Source organism: Emys orbicularis, chromosome 4, assembly GCF_028017835.1.
Source record: "Emys orbicularis isolate rEmyOrb1 chromosome 4, rEmyOrb1.hap1, whole genome shotgun sequence".
NCBI lineage: Eukaryota > Metazoa > Chordata > Testudines > Emydidae > Emys > Emys orbicularis.
This window is the reverse complement of record NC_088686.1, coordinates 15,302,371-15,324,071: the sequence shown is the minus strand read 5'-3', so window position 1 is coordinate 15,324,071 and position 21,701 is coordinate 15,302,371. Positions and strand designations below refer to the sequence as shown.

Below are 21,701 nucleotides of genomic sequence, written 5' to 3'. Positions count from 1 at the left end.
TGCAACTCCTACAAGGATGCTGGAGGGAGCTCCTTAGCAGATGAAACTGATACTAATTGTCAGGAGTGCAGCTTCACATATAACATCTGCTGGAAAGCAGGGGTGCTCTCCCACCTTTCTGACTTTCAAGGAGGGGATCGAGATCTACTACTTTGCTCCATCTTGTTTCCTGACTGTGCACAGTCCTCTACACCTCCCCCAGCCTCTATTTTTCCATTTCAGGAGGTCATGATACCAGAGAGAATAATGCAGAACATTTTCCAGAAGAGTTTGGTCAAATTTTTTAATTCTTTCAGTTATGTTCATGCCTCATTTGTGTTTGCTTTCATCAAACATTTGACTAACCCAAATTACTAGTACAAAGGAGATTTCTAAATGAATCAGTGTGCGTGTTGGAAGAACACAATTACCATTGCAAAGAGAAAACCCCAATTCCAGTAAGCACAACTTAAAATATTCTAAAAATCTGAGTTATTCAGATGTTAAATCTATGAAATAAACAGTCTGAAATTATAAATCAAATAAAAAAAATTGAGGACTCAATCTGCTCAATCTTTTTCTTATTGATAAATATGATTGAGTTCAAATAAGCTGTTTCTTGTGAGTGACTCCCTCAGCTCTAGTTCTGAACAGCAGCAATGAAAACAGCCAGTCTTGTCAATTTCACAGTGCTGCTGGGAAACTTATAAGAGCTAAGGCACCAGAGCTGTCTTGCATTCTGAAAGACAACACTGCATTGAGCAACACTGGGAAGTTAAATGTGCAGTCACAAAGACAAGAAACAGATTAGGCACCCACCCTGATTTTGTGAGGAAAAACAGCCCGGGTGCTACCGGTGAGTGGATTTTCATGCCACAGGTTTGTATTTGTTACAACTGTGCTTTTAAAACTGATCAGGAGACAGAATCCAGTAAAAAGTTTTATCACAACTGAATCTGAGCTCAAGTTCCTAAACATCATGACATTGTGAGCTAAAAGCAGGCCATGTTTATAAACGTTGTGCACAATGAAACAGAGCATACAAACTTAGTAAAAAAATCATTTATTGCACTTAGTAATCTTAAATGGTCACTAACATTACAAAATTAACAGTTACGTTCAGAGGTTGTAAGAGTACTGATAACACACGTACAAAATAGTCATCCATATAGTGTACATACTAGGAGTGTTCTTTTAGTAGATTCTGCTAAAAGATAGTTATTTGTATTAAATGGGAATGAGTTATAAATGTCAACTCACATGGCAAAAGCTAGACAAAACAAAAAAGCAGCCCTCTGCCCCTCACCATTTCCAATACAGGTACAAGGACACACATACAATTTAGTTTTTGGGAGAAAAAGTTTCCATTCCACTCTACCTTCACCTGGATTGTACCATTACACAACATATACTGAAGTCACTATTTACAGTTCCACATAACCTGTTGTTCTAGTAGGAGTAATTTTTGCTTTGTGACTTCATTTGATATGCCTGCATAGAGATGACCAAATCAAATAATTTACAAAGTTGTTTTAGACATTTATATTTGACCATAACAAAATCTAACAGTCTAATTCATATAAGAAATTCTTCAACTTGATCCTTTCTTAACGGGTTCTTTTCCTTTTAGGACGTGGAAGATCTGACAAGAAGAGATACAAGAGGTTCAACAGCCTGTCAGGTGACTGTTTTTATAAATAAGAAAGTCAAATAAAAGCTACAGTATACAATTTTATTCAAAATATTAGAGACAGTGTACCCCTTCAAGTATCAACTAGCACTATGGGATCAGATTATTGTACTTTAAAGTTTATTCAGATATATAAATACCTTGCAAGCTCTCTGCACATGAACCCCCAATGATTTCAATCTAAGTTTCGCACATTAAGTGCTTAAAAGACTGGATCCCAAATGTTTCATGTCTAAATTGATTGCACATGTATCTGTAACAAGTCTGTTTACCACTGGCATTATCCAAAAAAAAAAAGCTGTCCTCCATTTCTTCCTGATTTAGACATACAAGTGCTCTTTTAATCCACATGACCATTTAAAGGGCATATTAGTAACTCACCTGAATTGCAATTAATTGCATTACTACAGTTTAGATTTGAAGTCAATAAACTAAACACATTCACTCAAAAGTTAGCTACAATTACATTTTTAATGAGGTCTTCAGACAAAATAGTCTCTCCTCAGCTCTATGAAAATTCCTTGCCCTTTAAAAAGGCAAGCACATACATGCTCCATCTCTATTAATCTATTTTAATACAGTTTCTATAATGCTGACCCCACAAGAGCTTTACCCCACATGTGGCACTAGTTAAAGCCTGTCAATAAATTATCGATCACCTTTCCCACTTATTTTAGGTAGCCTCAGTTTCACCTTAGCCTTTCATATTAATGGTTAGATTCACTGGTCCGTTAAGTCCACTTTGCACTGCGTACAAGGTACAAAGTGATCTTAATGTGGCTGGAGATAACCAATAGAAGGTTTCTCCTCTACTCCTGCCATACCTACCCACCCCACCCATGTCAGGGTAGGGGGATGGCAAGTACTGCTGCTATACTCAATCCTCCACAGGCATGAAGGAGCAGCTCTAACTTGCACTGAGTGGCACAGAATCAGGGAGTTGCCACCATTTCCAGACAGCCCCCAGTTCCACCATGACTGAGCTCTGCTTGGGCACAGTGGAAAATTTGCCCTGGAAGCTTCTGATCACTGGTCAACTCAGTGAAAACAGAGATTTTAGTAATGCCCTATGTCATAACTATAAAGGGAAGGGTAACAGCTCTCCTGTGTACAGTGCTATGGAATCCCTCCTAGCCAGAGACTCCAAATCCTTTTACCTGTAAAGGGTTAAGAAGCTCGGGTAACCTGGCTGACACCTGACCCCAAGGACCAATAAGGGGACAAGATACTTTCAAATCTTGGGGGGGGAAAAGGTTTTTGTGTGTGTCCTTTGTTTAAGGGGTTGTTCGCTCTTGGGACTGAGAGGGACCAGACATCAATCCAGGTTCTCCCCATCTTTCTAAACAAGTCTCTCTTATTTCAAAATTGTAAGTAAAAGCCAGGCAAGGCGTCTTAGATTTACTTTGTTTTTCTCAACTTGTAAATGTACCTTTTACTAGAGTGCTTATCTTTGTTTGCTACACTCTGAACCTAAGACAGAGGGGAGTCCTCTAAGCTCTTTAAGTTTGATTACCCTGTAAAGTTATTTTCCATACTGATTTTACAGAGATGATTTTTACCTTTTTCTTTAATTAAAAGCCTTCTTTTTAAGAACCTGATTGATTTCTCCTTGTTTTAAGATCCAAAGGGGGTTTGGATCTGTATTCACCAGGAGTTGGTGAAAGGAAGGAGGGGGGAAGGGTCAATTTCTCCTTGTTTAAGATCCAAGGAGTTTGGATCTGTATTCACCAGGGAATTGGTGAAAGGTTTCTCAAGGCTTCCCAGGGAGGGAATTCTTAAGATGGTGGCAGCGGACCAGAACTAAGCTGGTAGTTAAGCTTAGAAGTCTTCATGCAGGCCCCTACATTTGTACCCTAAAGTTCAAAGTAGGGATATAGCCTTGACACCCTAAGTGCAACTAATTTCCATGGACCAGCTCCAGTGGAAGTTCTCTACTCTAAGGTTGTCTTTTACTTTCAAGTAAAAGCTATGTTCTCCTTCATGACACAAACAGATGAAGGATATCAAAATCTTCTTCCCTCTTTTCCATTACTAATGGAATCACATCCCAACCTTGCCATGCAGTCTCTAATATTGCAGAAAAAGTCCTTACTCCATGTATATAGGGTTGGCTCTTGATCCTTGGTTTGGCTGAGGTAGGATGGCCCCTTTATGTCCTCCGACTGAGAGGCTAGCCAGGGCTAGTTTGGCCTCCACTGCAAGTTAGTCCAGAGGCTGCTCTACCATACAACTAAGGCACCTTTTTAGCAACTGGGAGAACACTTGAAAGAGGTTTTATTCTCCCTTTTAATAAATATAAGAATTGTAAGTTCACCTACAGCATTTGCCAAGAATAAATATCCTCCTTTTAACGGAGTGCAATCTTTGCTCTGACTGCACTAAATTAAGAACATGGGAAAAGATGCATATGGCACTACAAGACTTTTAAAATGATTATTCATGTGCTTGCAGGGTGCTTGCTAAAGCCTTGTGCTATTTTATGGAAATAAACTTACAGGTTTAGAAATAGTCTAGCTGTGACAAGACTGGAAAACCAGAACTGCAGTAGTTATAATACAGTAGGTAGAGCTCTTAACTGCACCTTCTGTACTTTGAAAACCACAAATATATTTGCAAAAAGAAACACTAGACAGTAATTAGTTACAATAAACACGTCTCAAATTTGTTGGGGTTGCAGTCATACCTTCTTCACTGGAATTCTCTTCTTCTGTGATTACAGGCATCCTACGATTCCGAGTAACAGCTTCCTTCTTTATTGCTTGAAACAAAGAAACAGTCAGGGGGAAATTGCCACCAATTATTAAAGTCTCTGCCTCTCAGGTACAAACAATCCAGACAGATTGCTTACTTGATCTTGATTAGAAAAGCAGACATCAGTTCGTTCTGAGTTTTTAGCACCTTCACAAAACCTTAATTTGGCTCTTGAGCAATAACTGGTAATATAAACATAAAATATACTAAACAAAGACTCTGAAAAGATGAATGCAGGGTTAGTTAACATTAGCCAGAGAGATTGCAGGGAATAAAGAGGTTTTGCAGATAAAGTGCTACAGATCCATCAGACCAAATAAAAGCACGGGAATTAAATTCATAAATAAAATGGCTGGAATACTTCAGTTTTTCAACACTGTCTTCATAAAATAAGGCTGGACACCTAATGAAACCCTGATTAGAATATACTTGGAGGAATGTAAGAAAATACTTGGAAAATATGACTACGAAAAAATGAGCTGATCCAAATGATATACCGTATATACTCGATCATAAGCCGGTTCGTTTATAAGCCGTCCCCCCCAAGATGGATAAGTAAAAACGGAAAATTTTTATAACCCGTTCATAAGCCGACCCTGTAATTCAGGGGTCAGCAAACTTTGGCTCCCAGGCCATCAGGATAAGCCACTGGCGGGCCGAGATGGTTTGTTTACCTCGAGCCCGGAAGTAAACCTAAGTAAACAAAGTGTCCCGATGCGCAGCTGCTTACCCTGATGGGCCAGGACAGCAACTGGTGGGGAAATTTTTTGCGGGGGAGAAGCTGGGGGTCAGTGGAGTAACCCCTCTGACCACCCCCCACATGACCCCACCCCTAGCCCAGGACCCCCCCACTCTCCCCATCCCATCCCTTCCCACCTTATCTGGGGAGGGCCAGGGGAGGATGTCTCTGGCCTGGGTGGAGCTGCTCCGGCAGGCTGAGCAGCACAGCCGCAGCCTGCTCCAGCGGGCCAGACCGGGTGTCGCGGCCGCACATGTTCCTGCAGGCTGGGCTGGGCGGCACAGCTGCAGCGTGCTCTAGCGGGGCCGAGCGGCAGGGCTGCAGCCTGCCAGCCCCGGAACTGCAGCTGCTTCGGAGGCTGGGGGGAGAGCAGTGTGGCCAGAAGCTGAGAGACTCTGGCCCCGCCTCTTCCCTTCTGGCTCTGCTGGCTGTGCTGCTTCTCCTTGCTCCCTCTGTTGGGGGGAGGGGCTGTGTCCCAGCTCTCCCTCTCTATACCCATTCATAAGCCGACCCTCTTCTCTGGTGTTTCCCTTTTTTACTAAAAAAATTCAGCTTATGAATGAGTATATACGGTACATCTTAGGGTGCTAAGTGAATTAATTTACCGAACTACTGAATTATTTTTGGAATGTAGGAAGATAAGCCAATGCCAGACTGGATCAGATCCTAGGTCCATCTAGTCCAGTATCTTGTCTTTTACAGCGGCAGGTACTAGATGCTTCAGAGGAAGGTGTAAGAACCCTGCAGTAGGCAGAACTGGGGTAATCTGATTCCCATACTTGACCTCACCCTGATCTCTAATACAGTAGAACTTCAGAGTTACGAACTGTTGACCTGTGTTAAACTACTAAAAAATAAAGGGAAAGCAGCATTCTTCATCTGCATAGTATAATCTCAAAGCTGTATTAAGTCAATGGTCAGTTGTAAAAAAATAAAAAAAACAACAATGCAATTGTGACAGTTGCAGTCTATGTGGTTTTATAAAAATTTGATAACGAGTGAATATAATGTAACTGGAATATGCTTCATGCAAAAGGTCTCTTGTAAGGTATCATTACAAAGCTTATAATCTACTGAGTGTGATCATCCGATTTGTATAACTGTACCACTCTTGTATCTAAAACTAGAAATATGAAATATAACTCTGAGGGCCTATTGTAATTATGCAAAGTGTGGGCCATTAATGGTGGTTTGGAATCTTGATGACTCCCATTAACTAGGACCATTGTCTGCAGATGGCTGTGTTTTACCTTTTTCACACCGCTGAGCAAGAAAGTTGCAGCGCTGTAAAACGCCAGTGTAGCCATAGCCTTAGTCTTCCTGTATATGTGTGTGCTGGCAAGTGGGTAATGAAGTCTTGCAGTGACATGTGATCAGGTCACCTGAACTGGAATCCATCTTTAACCTGGTGTCTTTCCATTGAGAAGGAGGGGGTGGGAACTCAGAGAGGGACAAAAGGATTCCCGCCTTATGCAAAAGATATATAAAGGGGTGGAAGACAACAAAGGAAAGAGAAGAGCAATCATGAAGAATCCCCTAACTACCGCCTGAGCTGGAACGAGAGCTGTACCAGGGGAAAGAATTGAGCCCAGGCCTAGACGGTGTCCAGTCTGAGGAAAAAACTTACTGAAGCATCTCTGAGGGTGAGATTATCTGTATTCAGTTTGATTAGACATAGATTTGTGCATTTTATTTTATTTTGTTTGGTGACTTACTTTGTTCTGTCTGTTACTACTTGGAACCACTTAAATCCTACTTTCTGTATTTAATCACTTTTTACTTATTAATTATCTCAAAGTATGTATTAATACCTGGGGGAGCAAACAACTGTGCATCTCTCTCTATCAGCGTTATAGAGGGTGAACAGTTTATGAGTTTACCCTGTATAAGCTTTATACAGGGTAAAACGGATTTATTTGGGTTTAGACCCCATTGGGAGTTGGGCATCTGAGTGCTAAAGACAAGCACACTTCTGTGAGCTGTTTTCAGATAAACCTGCAGCTTTGGGGCAAGTAATTCAGACCCTGGGTCTTTGTTGGAGCAGACGGGAGTGTCTGGCTCAGCAAGACAGGGTACTGGAGTCCTGAGCTGGCAGGAAAGCAGGAGCAGAGGTAGTCTTGGCACATCAGGTGGCAGCTCCCAAGGGGGTTTCTGTGATCAAACCCGTCACAGCAATGTTTTCAGTCCTCTTCAAAAGCAATGCATTGGATGCCAACAGTGTCACCTGAACTGAAAATTGACTGAAGTACCATTAATGAGGGGCAAAAATAAATGGCAGTGCGTTTCAGATGGGAGTGGGACACATCTGGTGAGGTATTCAAGACATCTGTATTATTAAGTAACCTTCTTAAGTATCTTCATTAATAAGCTTAAAGAGCAAATAAATACTGAATTTTTAAACAGATGATATTCATTCAAAAACACAACAGGAACAAAAACAGAAGATAGAAACAAAAGCAGAAAATCAGGCTATTTTCTCTGGATTTTGGGCTAGGCCCTCTGGAGCTATCAACATTCAAACACTGCTCCTACTTTCATAAAGGCCAATCCTTGCCCAGAAGAAGAGAAAGAACAACAGCTGATAGTCTGCCTTTGCCATCTAACACACTGGTGAGAGTAGATAAAAATAAAAAGCCTTCTACCCTACATTACTGGCAATAAAGAAATGTTTGGTGGGAGAATTACCAAGAGCAGAGATAAGAATTCACTTTAGCTTAGCCACAGCTCTTTCCACCCGCTGAGGGAGAGAAGACAACTGAACAAGATCTGACAAGTCAGATGCATTTAAAAAGGGAAGTGGCATCTCTTTGCTTTATTTCCTGTCTCCATCTGCTAATAAGAACTATAACCAACTGCCTTGCCTGACAGAGGGGAGAGAAGAGTTCCTTAGCGTCTCCAGTACCACTAATATAATGAAGAATTACCTTTGGTTTCCAATGAGTTTCTCTTCTGTGTCAACTGTGACCTCTCTCTGCTTCTTTTACACCTGGGGGTTTTCATTTTTCCCTGATCAGACCCAGATTCAGAAGATTCTAGTTTAACTTGACGGTGCCTTCTTGATTTGGAGGCCTAAAATCCAAACAAATCCATTAAGCAACAGAAAGGAATCTAATTACTACATACACACAATAGTGATACTTTCCTAACAAGATCCAGTTACTTGCTGAGTGTAAGACATGTTAAGACATCTTTCTGTCACCACTACTATGCCAGTAATCACAGTCTACTTAACACAGCAGTTCTCAACCAGGGGTCTGGGAGCCCCTGGGGGGCTGCAAGTAGGTTTCAGGGGATCCACCAAAATAAACTAGAGAGGAGGGCCAGCATTAGACTCACTGGGGCCCAGGGCAGAAAGGTGAAGCCCAAGCCCCTCCTCCCTGGGCTGAAGCCAAAGCCCAAACAATTTAGCTTTGTGGAGCCCCCTTTGGCATGGGGCCCTAGGCAATTGCTCTGCTTGCTACCTCCTAAAGCCAGCCCTAGCTATTAATCTACTGAAAAACAGTTGTGGCACGGGTGGGCCATGGAATTTTTATAGTGGGGGAGAGGGAGGGGAGAGAACCCCTGGTTTAAACAGACAAGACAATAATGACAGTAAGTGTCCATAGTAGTTAAGGACTGGGCACCCAACTCTTTTAGGCACTTTTGAAAATCCCACCTCCTAAAGTGTTACCATTTCAGACTAACAGTGATTATATGACATTCAAATAATGAACACATTGTGAGACTTATTTTCAAGAACTCAAAGACCGTCCTGGTGCTATATCAGCCTTGATTTTTTTATAGTTATTTTTAAGCAATAAGTAGCAAATGTTAAGAACATTTCTTGTGTAACAAAGACAGACTACCAAGACCGAATAGGGGTTTTACTGTCCAGTTTTGGGCTCCATTTTTCTTTTAGTTGCCTGGGAAAGCAACATCACTATACCTTCAAAGTTTTACTACTGTATATTCAAAACACTACTAAAATCACGATATAAATATGTGCATCCACATTCCCCAAATTAGGAGAGAAAAATGTTTAAGTGTGGGTCTACTATAAAAACCAATCCAATGGAGATCAGGGGATTTCATGTTCATTGGTTCAATGACTAATCAGATCTAGAATAACATTTTCAAAAGTACTTAAGTGACTTAAAAGACTAGGTCCCATTTTCAAAAAGTGACTTCAGAGCTTAAGTCCCATTCACTTTTTAAAACTCCCAAGACTTTGAAAGTTAAAAGCATTTAGCAGCCTAAATTCTAAAGTCACTTTTGAAAATTTTACCTCATTTCATTTGACAGGTGAAAGTATGGGAGTTTTTTTGCTTTGTTTTTAACTGCCAGCATAGACGGTTCGCCCTGGGGTTGGAAAGTCATGGCAGCTTTCTGAAAAAGTGTGTACAAAATTCTGTTCTCAGTAACCTGTGTAACTCCACTGAAAAAAGGGGTGTGCACAGATATTAAATGAAGGCCAATTAGTTCTGACATAAGGAACTTTACTAATAGTTATGTCACGTGCCAGACTAGAATCCAGCTCACTCTCTGAACACCTGTATTGCTTCTGCAAAGCTAATAGGAGTAGTAAAAACTTGTTTTTGTTGCCAATAAGGTGGGTAAGACCGAATGCCCAATGGGAGCAAGGCTTGAAGCAGATGGTGCCATTTTGATAAATCACTTTTCTGACCATATTACAATTTAAGTCAATGCAAGTGTTTTTGGAAAGGGAATGACTAACAATTCCCTAACAAATATACCTATTTGTTTACTTACCTCAGCAACTGCATTATAGGACTTGTATTTGATTTTAGCCAGTGCATTTGCTCTTTCAGAACCCTGTAAAGAAACAAGAAAAAGGTCAGAAAAAGACAGCTAAAAGTTAGCTTCCAGCATATCCCCTTAATTTTCTTCCAAGCTCATTTTTATTTGCAATCACAGAGCTTTTCACCCAGATCTCAAAGTGCTTTATTAAATTGGGGAATCATCATCCCTGTTTTATATATAAGGAAACTAAGTACAGCTAGCAACACATGCCCAAGGGGTCACCACATGTCAAAGACCCCAGATCTCCTGTCTCCCACACCCTTTTCCTATCCTCTGAACCATGCCAACTGTGGGCTATATAGGTCTGCTTGCATTCATACAAAAATACTTTGACTTAGTATTTTTCAAGCGTTTGAGCAAGGGCCACAGAGCTTTGCTGCTATGTCTTAGCTGTCCATTGATCTGGTCCTTCCTTATAATCAATTATGAAAAACAGAAATAAAATGCAAGACAGCCTCACTTTGCTCAAAGAAACTAGCATCTTAAAACAACTAGAGAATGAAGATAAATGAGTCAGCGATCCCTTCTGTGAATGTACAACCTGTTTATAAGATTCACTCGCTATGTCTCTATAGTGGAGTTGGGCATGGGGGAAGAGAATAAATCTCAATATTTACAGTATGCAACTTGATGGAATAGAAAAGTGTACAAAGGAGGCAGTTTCCATATTACCTGATATAACATTCAGTGAAAGGGCAATATTAAATTAAGAAACAACTGCTTAAGAGTCATTGTAGAAGATACATCTTGCAAACTGTGTCATTTGTAGAGAGCTAAGTGTGTAAAATAAGTGCTGCTAAAAAAGTCCTTATTTCAGTAAAACAAACTATCAGATTTCCAGAGTAAAGCAACTGTGACTTTGGTTTTCCTAGGTTTCCACAGTGCAGAAAATCATACATGCAAATAGTTACCTTTCTATGAAATGTAACTTTTTCTGGGATTCAACCCAGCAGTTATTTAAACACTATGAAACAGTTTATTGTAAAAACTGAATATAGCATTCAGTTGAAACTACAGGAGAACCAAAAAGGAATTTGGCCAGGATAGTAGGGATCAAACTCCTACTTATGTAGAGAATGGCCATGGCATTCTTCATTAAAAGTGTTCAGGACCTCTCAAGTTGTGACCTGTGTCCACCACTGACCGAGAATAACATACTTGCTAAAGAACACCAACACTACTTCCTCCAGAACTCTGGAATTTGAAGGTCTCCCATTTTAGTACTGGCCAGGCTTGACCTGACCACTGCTTAGCTTCCTGACTTGATCACAGATTGACAGGCTCTGACTGCTCATTAGGTTGTCCAATAACATTAAGATATTACCCAGTAAACTTTTCTTACTTCTGAGTCTTGAGAAGTCCCTCCTTCCTTTTTGTCAGTCATTTCTTCACTATCTTTAGCCTTTGAGGAGGATTTCTGAAAAAGTATAGATATTTAAAACTCATTCAGGACTTGAACAAGTCAACTTTACTATGCACATTTTCAGGTATATCAGTTTCTATTTGACAACATTTAAAAATTTAAAAGATCAATTTATTTTAGGAAAGTAACCACATTCCCTTCTACCTCAGTCTAATATTTTAATTACTAGTATCATGGCCCTTGCGTGACTTCAAAGTAAGTGTGTGTAGCACATTTAACATCCACATTACAAGATTGCTTTAAGTAGGGATCTATGCATTCATGCACCACTAATCCTTCAGACTTCCATAGAGGCAATGTGTACAAATTATGTATCTGGTGTTTCACTCATTATAAATCTTTTAAGACAAAGCTTTCATTTATCATTTGAAAAATATATTCAGAGGTCTTCACACATTTAATACATTCTACACACTCATGACGACCTGCACTGCCACAGCACAATAGAGACTATAGCCTACCATTTTGTCCTGTTGCCATTGCTGATATTCCAAAATCGTATTCTTAATATTAATTACAAATTCATCCTTTATCAAGCTCAGAGCCTTGTCCGGCTGGGATTTGTCAGTGGAGATCAAACACTTCATTTTCTGATAGTGGTCATGAACATTCATCATTTCCTGAAGTGAAAAATGTTAAAAGCTTTTTAAAAAAAAAAAAAGATGTAGCAACAAATAAAGAATATAAACTCCTGATTAAATATGGACATTGTGCATATAATTTTTTTTAAATCACAGTATATTGAACTAGCAACTGTTTTAAAAAGGAGGTTGTTAAAATTAGCTGATCACTGTCAGTAGTAGCAAGTCACAAGAGTGTATTAAAATCTAGTATCATGGTCTCACCAGCTTAGGGGAGAAGCAAAGGAAGACAGACTGTGTACTAAGAAGGAAACTCAGTAAGAAACCTCAGTGGTACCAAGTAATTATTTTCAGGCAGAGATTTCAATCCTCAACTGTTTGAGGCATTTTAAAGTTTCCCCCCAATTCATTGTTAGTTAATGATTTCAGTGGCAGTGGAGAACGTGAGATGGGGGGCAGGTCTTCCCCGTGTACAAGTCTAAGCTGCTAGAACCAACTGGAAGAGACATCATGAACCAGACGTTTGGTCAACATGACTAGACATGTAATAGAAGAAAAACTCTATCCGGCTTCCAGTGCCAGAGTTTGTATAGGTAACACTATACTAAACAAAGGGAGAGCAGTAAAATGGCCACGATTTAAAATGGGAAAATAGGCAAGGGTAAAAAGAAGGGAAAAAAAGTAAGGCCCCAATCCTGCAGCTGATTGTATGCTGGTTCATCAACACGTCCACTTGTATGCAGTCAATTGCTGAATCAGGGCAAACACAAATGTCAACATTTAAATTAAAATACTGTCTTTTGCAGTGTACTTCCACCACCCCTTGTCTGAGAGCTGCCTATTTGGATTGGAAGGGAATAGTCTTCTTAACATGTCTGTGAAGCACTTTGCACACTTTCGGTATTATACAAATATCGTAGTCCTTCCGTGAAAATAGATGCAGTGTTTCAGAACGGATGGTAAAACTGCTGGTACACATAACTGTCCTCATTTCTGTAACAGAACTTTTATGAGGACCAGATTATGCAATTAGAGAAATTATATTTGGCAATAATAATTATTTTGTAGCATAAAAGTTACTGTACCTCCAACACATCATTAGTGATGAGGCTGCTTACTCGGTTACTTAGCTCCTTAAATTCCTCTTTAAGTTCAGTTCCCCGCATCTTTTTCTTAGTTCTGAAGGACAGCTGTATAAAGATGGGTATATTTCAAAATACACGGTAAAAGAAATGTTTATAACTATGAAAATTCTCACTTGACAATCAAAAATGAAAGATGCTGAAAGGCATGGATTTAGAAAACAAGGTGATCCCAACATTCAGCTGTATAGATTTATTTTCAAGCATTTAGTCTCACAGCAATGATTTAATAGCTTTTGTGAAACATTTGTTTTTAAAAAGAGATGTTCCTTCACTGTTATCAGAAATTCAAGACACCACCAAAAACTCAGAAAAACTGAATGTTAATTTCTACAGATTAAAAGCCATGATAAATCATAAAGCTGCCAAAGCAATATTTTTTCAAATAATTGCTAGTTTTTTAAAGCAGAACATTAGATGTAATCTGAATCCATCATAACTACATTTTAAATTCAATAGCCTCTATCTGAGTTAGTTATGTAAAGTGCCTACTGCACTTTTGGGTATTGTAAAAAAGTAACTGCAAACCAAGCGTATTGGTGCTGCTCAACTCTCTCCATTTCTTATTTTTAACTAAACATTGTACAACAATTAGAAGACAGACAGGGATTTTCTAAAGGAAGTAAGTTCTTTGTGCAATAACTCACTAGTCTGGGCATTGCTGTAAAGTGAAATGCTTTGTCTAGTCTCAGCTTCCTAAATATGTACGCTGCATCATAATGCTGGGCATTTATCAGATCCTGTTGAAATCTCTGAACTTCAAGCCACTCCTTGAGTGCAATTCTGATCTGCAATAGAAAAGAGGAATCTATTTTACTGATACACATTTCCTTGAACAGTGGTTAGAGACTTTAGCTGACCAGTGGAGTAAAGTCATAGCATGCTACAAACTAGAGACAGGCCTGTATAGGGTATATATGACAGAAGTGACCTCAAAACTACCGAAAAGATGCAGTAACAGATTCTAATAGTAACAAGTAATTCATGTAATTGCTGTGTTTAGTATTCTAGGTTTAGCCATCTGTCTTGACAATGAATACAAAGATGCCAATCTTGCTCTGACTTTTAGGGATGTTTATATAAAAAAAGTTAAGGAGGAATTAGAAAGGTTACTTGGACCAGTGACAAGTACCAAAGGTGCAAAGCCAAATACAGACAGGAGGTATGGGTAGCGTCCTACCAAATTCACGGTCCATTTTGGTCAATTTCACGGTCATAGGATTTTAAAAATTGTAAATTTTCACGATTACAGGTATTTAAATCTAAAATTTCACAGTGTTGTAATTGTAAGGTTATTGTAGGGGGGGGTTGTGGTACCGCTACTCTTACTTCTGCGCTCCAGCTAGCAGCAGCGCTGCCTTCAGAGTTGAGCAGCTGGAGAGCAGCGGCTGCTGGCTGGGAGCCCAGCTCTGAAGGCAGAGCCGCCGCCAGCAGCAGCGCAGACGTAAGGGAAGCGTGGTATGGTATGTCGCCCAGTTCTGAAGTCAGCACAGAAGTAAGGGTGGCCACACCATGACCCCCTAAAATAACCGTGTGACCCTCGCAACTCCCTTTTGGGTCAGAACCCCCAATCTGAGAAACACTGAGCTCCCCTGTGAAATCTGTATAGTATAGGGCAAAGGCACACAAGAGACCAGATTTCACAGTCTGTGACGCACTTTTCATGGCCGTGAATTCGGTAGGGCCCTAGGTATGGGGTAGTGCCTTGAACGCCTGAGGTGCACTTTAGATCACTATCTGCGATGGATATGTCCATGGGGAAAGTTCATAGTATGCATAATTTTCACCCTTTTATGACAGTTTAAATTTCTTTGCATTCATTTTTATGGTCTATTTTGAACTTCTGAAACCATTTTCAATTTTTTGGTATATTTGGCTATTTTGATCACCCATATCAGCCATTTTGATCGACAATGGCAGCTGGTGAACTTTGGGGCAAGTGGATCATGGCAAAAACAAAAATCATGGATCCTTGCCCCCAAAATTTTCCTAGGCAGGGGGCCAGAGACCATGCGCACATGTACAGGGCTCCATGCCTTCGCATAGCCATGACATCTCCCCCGGGTGAAACCAGAACCTCTCCTCCTCCCCACCTCTCTCCCCAGAGAAACAAAGAACTCTCCTCACTTTCCTCCCTGTCTATGATCAAGTGGGACCTTGCCCACCCCACCTTCCCCAACAGGGAAAAGGGGAGGATTGGCCCTAGGGACCTCCTATGCCACTTAGGGCTCTTAATTACCTTGGCCATTCCTTGGCCTGGACCTCATTCCCAGGATGATCCTCCTCCTCTATTGTGTTCCCTCTCTCCTCCTCCTCCCCTACTGCCTGAACCGTAAGGGTCTGACAGGAGGCAATCTAGGAATTTGGAATGGTATTGGGGCACTGGTTTCCCTACCCTAGCCTGTGGCTTGGGCAGCAAATCAGGCGCACCAAACGCCATTTAAAATTTTCACGGCTTTCTCCTATCAGACTTTCACTGCACAATCTGCACACATGCCTCAGAGGCAGTGAAGAAAGCCCTGCACAGCCACGGCGCTATTTGCTGTGTTCATCGGACCCAACTGGCAGTGACTGATGCAAAAGCATAGATTTAAGACCTGAATTCATAATTAAAATGTAAAAACCGGGAGGATTATTGAAAATTAGGGAGGATTGGCATCTCTCTGAATAGGGGCAAGCAACACTTCTCTCAAAGAGCAAAAGTCTTAGATTCGTAGGTGGCTGAAACACTATGTTTAGCTACGAGCGTGCAGACTCAAGTTCATAGTTTTTTTTAAAAATTCCGTTGTAAAGTTGTAGTTTTATCAACACTGCAATGATATTTTACTGAAGTACCTTTCCCTCCCTATCTATTCTGTCAACCTTCCACTTTCTCCAGTTGATCGCAACTTCTTAGATCACTGCTAAAACTTATGATGGTGGCAGCCATTTGAGTTTTAAATACCTGTAAAGTTATTACAGGTTTCACCAGTTATCTCAATTGAATTACCTGACTTGTCTGAAGTTAAAGAATGCACTGTAACAGCATTAGTAATTTATTTCAACCAGTGAAGTGCAACTTTGGGCCCAAAACTTGCAAAGACTTACATATGCACATATTTTTACTCATAAATAGTCTAATTATACCTTTCCTTACACTGCATTTCCGACACCACCTTTACATTTTGTTTCTTCTCCAAAACCTTTCTGATACTTCCACACTATTTCAATTTATCTCATCAGTCCCTGCCTCTCAGCCCACATATGCACTTCTTTTCAACACAGCACTTGGAAATTTTACGGACACTTAAATGTCAGGGAATAAACGTACTAGTTAAAGACGAATGTCAAAGATGCCTCCCCCTCTTGTGTTCTGATCTGCCAAGGTGAGAAGTTAATTCATACACTCCTCAAAGCTGTAAAGAGAACAGTGTAAGGATTCTTACCTAAGTGCCATTATTTTAACCTGCTCAAGAACTCCAGCTAGGTGTATGAAAGCTGTAAAGTCTTTCCTCTGCCCTGAGAGGGAGAGAAAACATTTTCCTCTTGTTTTCCTCTCCTACCCGGAGGATCCTGGCTGTGAAGATGGTTCCTGCTACTTTACCCCTCAGCTCTTGATGGTGCAAAAAGGATGCATCTACTCTACACCTCCCCCAACATCTCTTTTTAGGTCCCCCTTTCTAAGGAATAGCTTGAGAACGTGTATTTATATTGCTTATACCTTTCATGATCCCAGCACAGAGAGAGGGGGATGCTGGGTCTCTCACGGGAGGGAGGGGGGTTTATGTGGAGATGCCGGATTTCTCACGGGGGGTCAAGGGGTGCGGGGAGGATGCTCGGTCTCTCACAGGAGCGAGAGGAGTTCATGGGGTGCGAGTGGGTCTCTGCTGTATATATGGTTCTGAAGAGTAACAAACGAAAACTGATGAAACTTTGGTCAGTTTTCACATTGCTACATATGTTGGGAAAAACAGAAGCACCAACAGCTCTCTGCAGCACTAGGGAAAGACTGCTGATCAGTTTACTCTCAGCTCACATTTGGAAGCCTAGAAACTAATTTATTTATTTATTTTAATTAAAAGGAGAGTTTCCTATAGGCACAGGCAAATGATATTTTAAGTTCTGAAAAATACGGGGGCATTAGTTAATTTAGCCAGTGTTTAGGCTCTTTTTTTTTTTTTTTTTTTTTTTTTTTTAAATGGAGATATCCCATCTCCTAGAACTGGAAGGGACCTTGAAAGGTCATCGAGTCCAGCCCCCTGCCTTCACTAGCAGGACCAAGTACTGATTTTGCCCCAGATCCCCAAGTGGCCCCCTCAAGGATTGAACTCACAACCCTGGGTTTAGCAGGCCAATGCTCAAACCACTGAGCTATCCCTCCCCCAAGTCCTCTCAGACTTTAATGATGTTCAAAAAGGGTAGTTTTCTTAGAGGGCCCATTTCTTCCAGAATACTCATGTTTTTATTCATAACAAAGAAGAAAAAATCTCTTCAAGTTGTGGTGGTAAAACATACAAGAAATCTTAATACAATCATAAAAGTCTGATATTCTTTTGAGAATGAATCCTCAAAAAGACTTACCTTTTGTTTTGGCTTACAGAGTTGCGTACTATACAATCCATACAGAAGATACAGAGCACCAACACGAATCTGGAAAGTGTAAGGAGGCAAGAAGTATCGCCATGCCAGATCCAACGCCTTCTGTGTAAACTTATTCTGCTCTAAAGGCCTTGTTTGACCACTAAACAAACAAACAAAAAATATATATCATTATTTGCTTTTTATCTAAGTACAGTTTTTAAAACCCATTAATACATTTAAAACTTATGTTAGACTAAGGTCTGATTATAACTGACAAATCTTCAAGGATAATCAGGGTTAAATCTCTTAAATTTTATCTCTTGCCATTCTGTCATTCCTTACATTAAACAGAAGATCTATGTTCTGAAGGATGCAATGATCTAATTTTGTTCTCAGAAACCCCATATGATGAGGCTACAATCAAACTCCTCAGTCCTGAATGTCCTTGCTTTTGGTGTTAGTCAGACTTAACATTGCTAGATACTTTTATATTCATGTTTTTCCTTACTAAAAAGGGACCAACTATTTCATTACTGCATTTTCTAATCTATTTCTACTTTTAGGAATTGAAATAGTATGCTTAGAGTACAGCCAAAGTGCATGGGCTCAGTACAGCGTATCTTGGAAGCAGTGCAGCATGAGCCACATGAAATACAAACACTACATTCATAATTTCAGTATACCTTACAAGAATTAAAGCTTTTGAGGTTTCACTTTCTCCCTCTTTTAAGTTTGCTTTATATTCTTATTTTTCTTAAAGTTACAGACTCTGAAAAATCTAGCGACACCATTAGAGGACCCAACCACATGAGCCACACCATCAGGGGCTCATTCACCTGCACATCTACTAATATGATATATGCCATAATGTGCCAGCAATGCCCCTCTGCCATGTACATTGGCCAAACTGGACAGTCTCTACGTAAAAGAATAAATGGACACAAATCAGACATCAGGAACGGTAACATACAAAAGCCAGTAGGAGAACACTTCAATCTCCCTGGACATTCTATAACAGATTTAAAAGTAGCTATACTTCACCAAAAAACTTCAAAAACAGACTTCAAAGAGAAACTGCAGAGCTACAATTCATTTGCAAATTTAACACCATTAATTTGGGCTTGAATAGGGACTGGGAGTGGCTAGCTCACTACAAAAACAATTATCCCTCTCTTGGTATTGACACCTCCTCATCAATTATTGGGAGTGGACCACATCCACCCTGACAGAATTAGCCCTGTCAACACCGGTTCTTTACTTCTTTTCATGTGTCAGTATATTTATTCCTACATCTGTAATTTTCACTCCATAAATCTGAAAAAATGGGTTTTTTACCCACGAAAGCTTATGCCCAAATAAATCTGTTAGTCTTTAAGGTGCCACCGAACTCCTCCTTGTTTTTGTGGATACAGACTAACACAGCTACCCCTCTGATACTAGACTCTCAAAGTGCAGAGCTTGGTACACTGGCTGCAGAGGAAGAGTAACTGACAAGAACTGTCCATAGTGGAAACATATTAGAGCACAGCTAGAGCTAACAATATGATTTTGAATGATGCTACATTTAGATTGGTGTCAAGTATCAGGGGGTAGCCCTGTTAAGTCTGTATTCACAAAAACAACAGGGAGTCCATGCATCTGAAGAAGTGGGTTTTTTTACCCACAAAAGCTTATTCCCAAATAAATCTGTTAGTTTTTAAGGTGCCACCGGACTCCCTGTTGTTTTTTTACATTTAGATTGACTGTCATGATCCCAGCACAGAGAGAGGGGGATGCTGGGTCTCTCACGGGAGGGAGGGGGGTTTACGTGGAGGTGCCGGATTTCTCACAGGAGGTCAAGGGGTGCGGGGAGGATGCTCGGTCTCTCACAGGAGCGAGAGGAGTTCGGGGGTGCGAGCGGGTCTCTCATGGGGGGGGGGGTGTGCCCAGTCTCTCACTGCAGGCGAAGGGTATGGGGGGGGAGTGCCGGGTCTCTCTCAGAGGGGTGAGGGGTGAGAGCGGGTGCCGGGTCTCTCACGGCGGGCGGGTGCCGGGTCTCTCACGGCGGGCGGGTGTGTGAGGGGTGCGAGCGGGTGCCGGGTCTCTCACGGCGGGGGGGGGTGAGAGGGTGCCGGGTCTCTCACGGCGGGGGGGGTGAGGGGTGCGAGCGGGTGCCGGGTCTCTCGGGGGGGGTGAGGGGTGCGAGCGGGTGCCGGGTCTCTCGGGGGGGGGTGAGGGGTGCGAGCGCGTGCCGGGTCTCTCGTGGGGGGGGGGGGGGTGAGGGGTGAGAGCGCGTGCCGGGTCTCTCACGAGACGGGGAGGGGTGCGGGGGGGTGCCCGGTCTCGCCCTAGCAGCGCGGGGACGATGCCGGATCCCGGCGCTCACGGGGCGGAGGAGGGAGGCTGCCGGGTGTCTCACTGGAAGATGGTGTGGAAGCGGCGGTCCCGCCACAGGCCGGAGAACACCTCGAAGCGAACATTATCCGTCTCCTGGAAGCTGCTCAGCAGCGCCTCGCAATCCGTCTGCAGCCCCGAGACGCAACTCATCCCGCCGCCCGCTTCCCCAGGCAGGCCTAGGCAGAGCGAGAGCACCGTACTCATTGCGCATGCGCGCGGCGCCAACCACAGTGCCTAACGCTATAGCTCGCTCCCTCAAGCAGCAGCACCCACTGCGCATGCGCCTACTCAGCTCCCCCGCCTCGCTTCACCCCGCCTGCGTGAATTTCCGACACTTCTGACCCATCAACCCCCTCCACACACCCACGCCTCCTGCCCCTCGCTCAACCAGGGCGCACGCGCGCATGTTCAACTTTCATCGACTATCCTTTAGCTTCTCTAGCCGCCTTGTGGGGGAGGGGACTCTTTTTGTCCTGCCCTTCCAGTGAGGGCGGGGCCAGGGCTGAGTGAGGGGAGCCTCCACCTGGTCAGTCCAGTGAGGGTGGTTGGGGGAACTTGCCCCCACCTCAGTAATTGCAATAATGTGGGGGGTGGGCTGAGTGAGCCCCCCCCCCATGAACAAACAAAACAAAGTGGCAGCACCCACACACTAGCAGCTGGCCAGTGCGGGGGCGTGTAACTCAGCCACCTGCCACACAGCCCACACGGGGCCTAAGAGCCCTGCCTAGGCAGGAGCCCTGCTTTAATGGCCAGGCCCTGCACCTCACCCTATGGCAGGGCACAGTTGTTGACCTGAATTTTATGAGTTAGTTGTTATGGCTTGCCACTGATCACATCCGACCAGCAGATGTATAGGTTCTTGTCCAATTCAGACAACAGGGTCCAAGAACTCAGAGAGTTCTATATCGGGAGAGGACTCTCGGGGTGCTTGGCAAAACCACTTACACTGAGGACAATACCAAATTGATAAAAGCTTTATTGAGATTAACAAAAGAATAATAAATGCTATGAAACTTATGACTGCAAAACAGTAAAAGAATTCCAGTACTCCTGGTGGTAACATTCCTATTATAAGTACCCTAAGCTAACATACACCCTTCTTTGAGGATCCGGTAGGAGGTGAAGGACCAGCCTTACTCCTGGCATGCCCGATAACACAATGGTTCTGGCTTCCCCAATTGTTAGGAATGTTGAGTAGTTATACTATACTACACAAGCTGAGCTGATAGCGTGATAGAAGATAGAATGATAGGTAGATAAAAAAATAGTCTATAGAATATAGGAGAACAAAGAAAAGAGAAAGCTCCCTAAGATATCCTTACAAGGTATTTTATAGGATCCTGACGCTATGTAATTCAGGCCCAACCTACTATACCCAAATCTTATTTTTGTACCCTAATAAATTTATGGGTTCCCTTATGCTATAGGTCAGTGGATTATGACACTTGCTCTCTACGTATTAATAAGGATTGTCTCACTCCAAAAACTGCCAACCTAGGCTCTCTTGGTGACTTCCAGGTTGTGGTATACCCTGTGGTTACCAACCAGTTGCAGACGCCGGATAAACCTATTCAGTGTTGTGTGTAGTTCCTCCCTTTGGTTCCCCAAAGTTCAGGGACCACTTCTATCTGTGCCAAAGGTTGCCAGCTTTTATGCTGAC

At 42.0% G+C, this 21,701-nt stretch overlaps 1 protein-coding gene across 1 annotated transcript; it reads right to left on the bottom strand.

The window, feature by feature from the left end:
* Nucleotides 1–1,053: 1,053 nt before the first annotated feature.
* SNAPC1 (small nuclear RNA activating complex polypeptide 1) lies at nucleotides 1,054–20,245 on the bottom strand. The gene is made up of 10 exons (XM_065403971.1): nucleotides 20,064–20,245; nucleotides 17,666–17,825; nucleotides 13,753–13,893; nucleotides 13,049–13,153; nucleotides 11,844–12,002; nucleotides 11,302–11,376; nucleotides 9,909–9,971; nucleotides 8,084–8,228; nucleotides 4,353–4,427; nucleotides 1,054–1,621 (listed from the first exon to the last, which is right to left on the bottom strand). The coding sequence occupies exons 1-10, from the start codon at nucleotides 20,243–20,245 to the stop codon at nucleotides 1,587–1,589; spliced, it is 1,140 nt and encodes a 379-aa protein (XP_065260043.1). The 3' UTR covers nucleotides 1,054–1,586.
* Nucleotides 20,246–21,701: the final 1,456 nt, after the last annotated feature.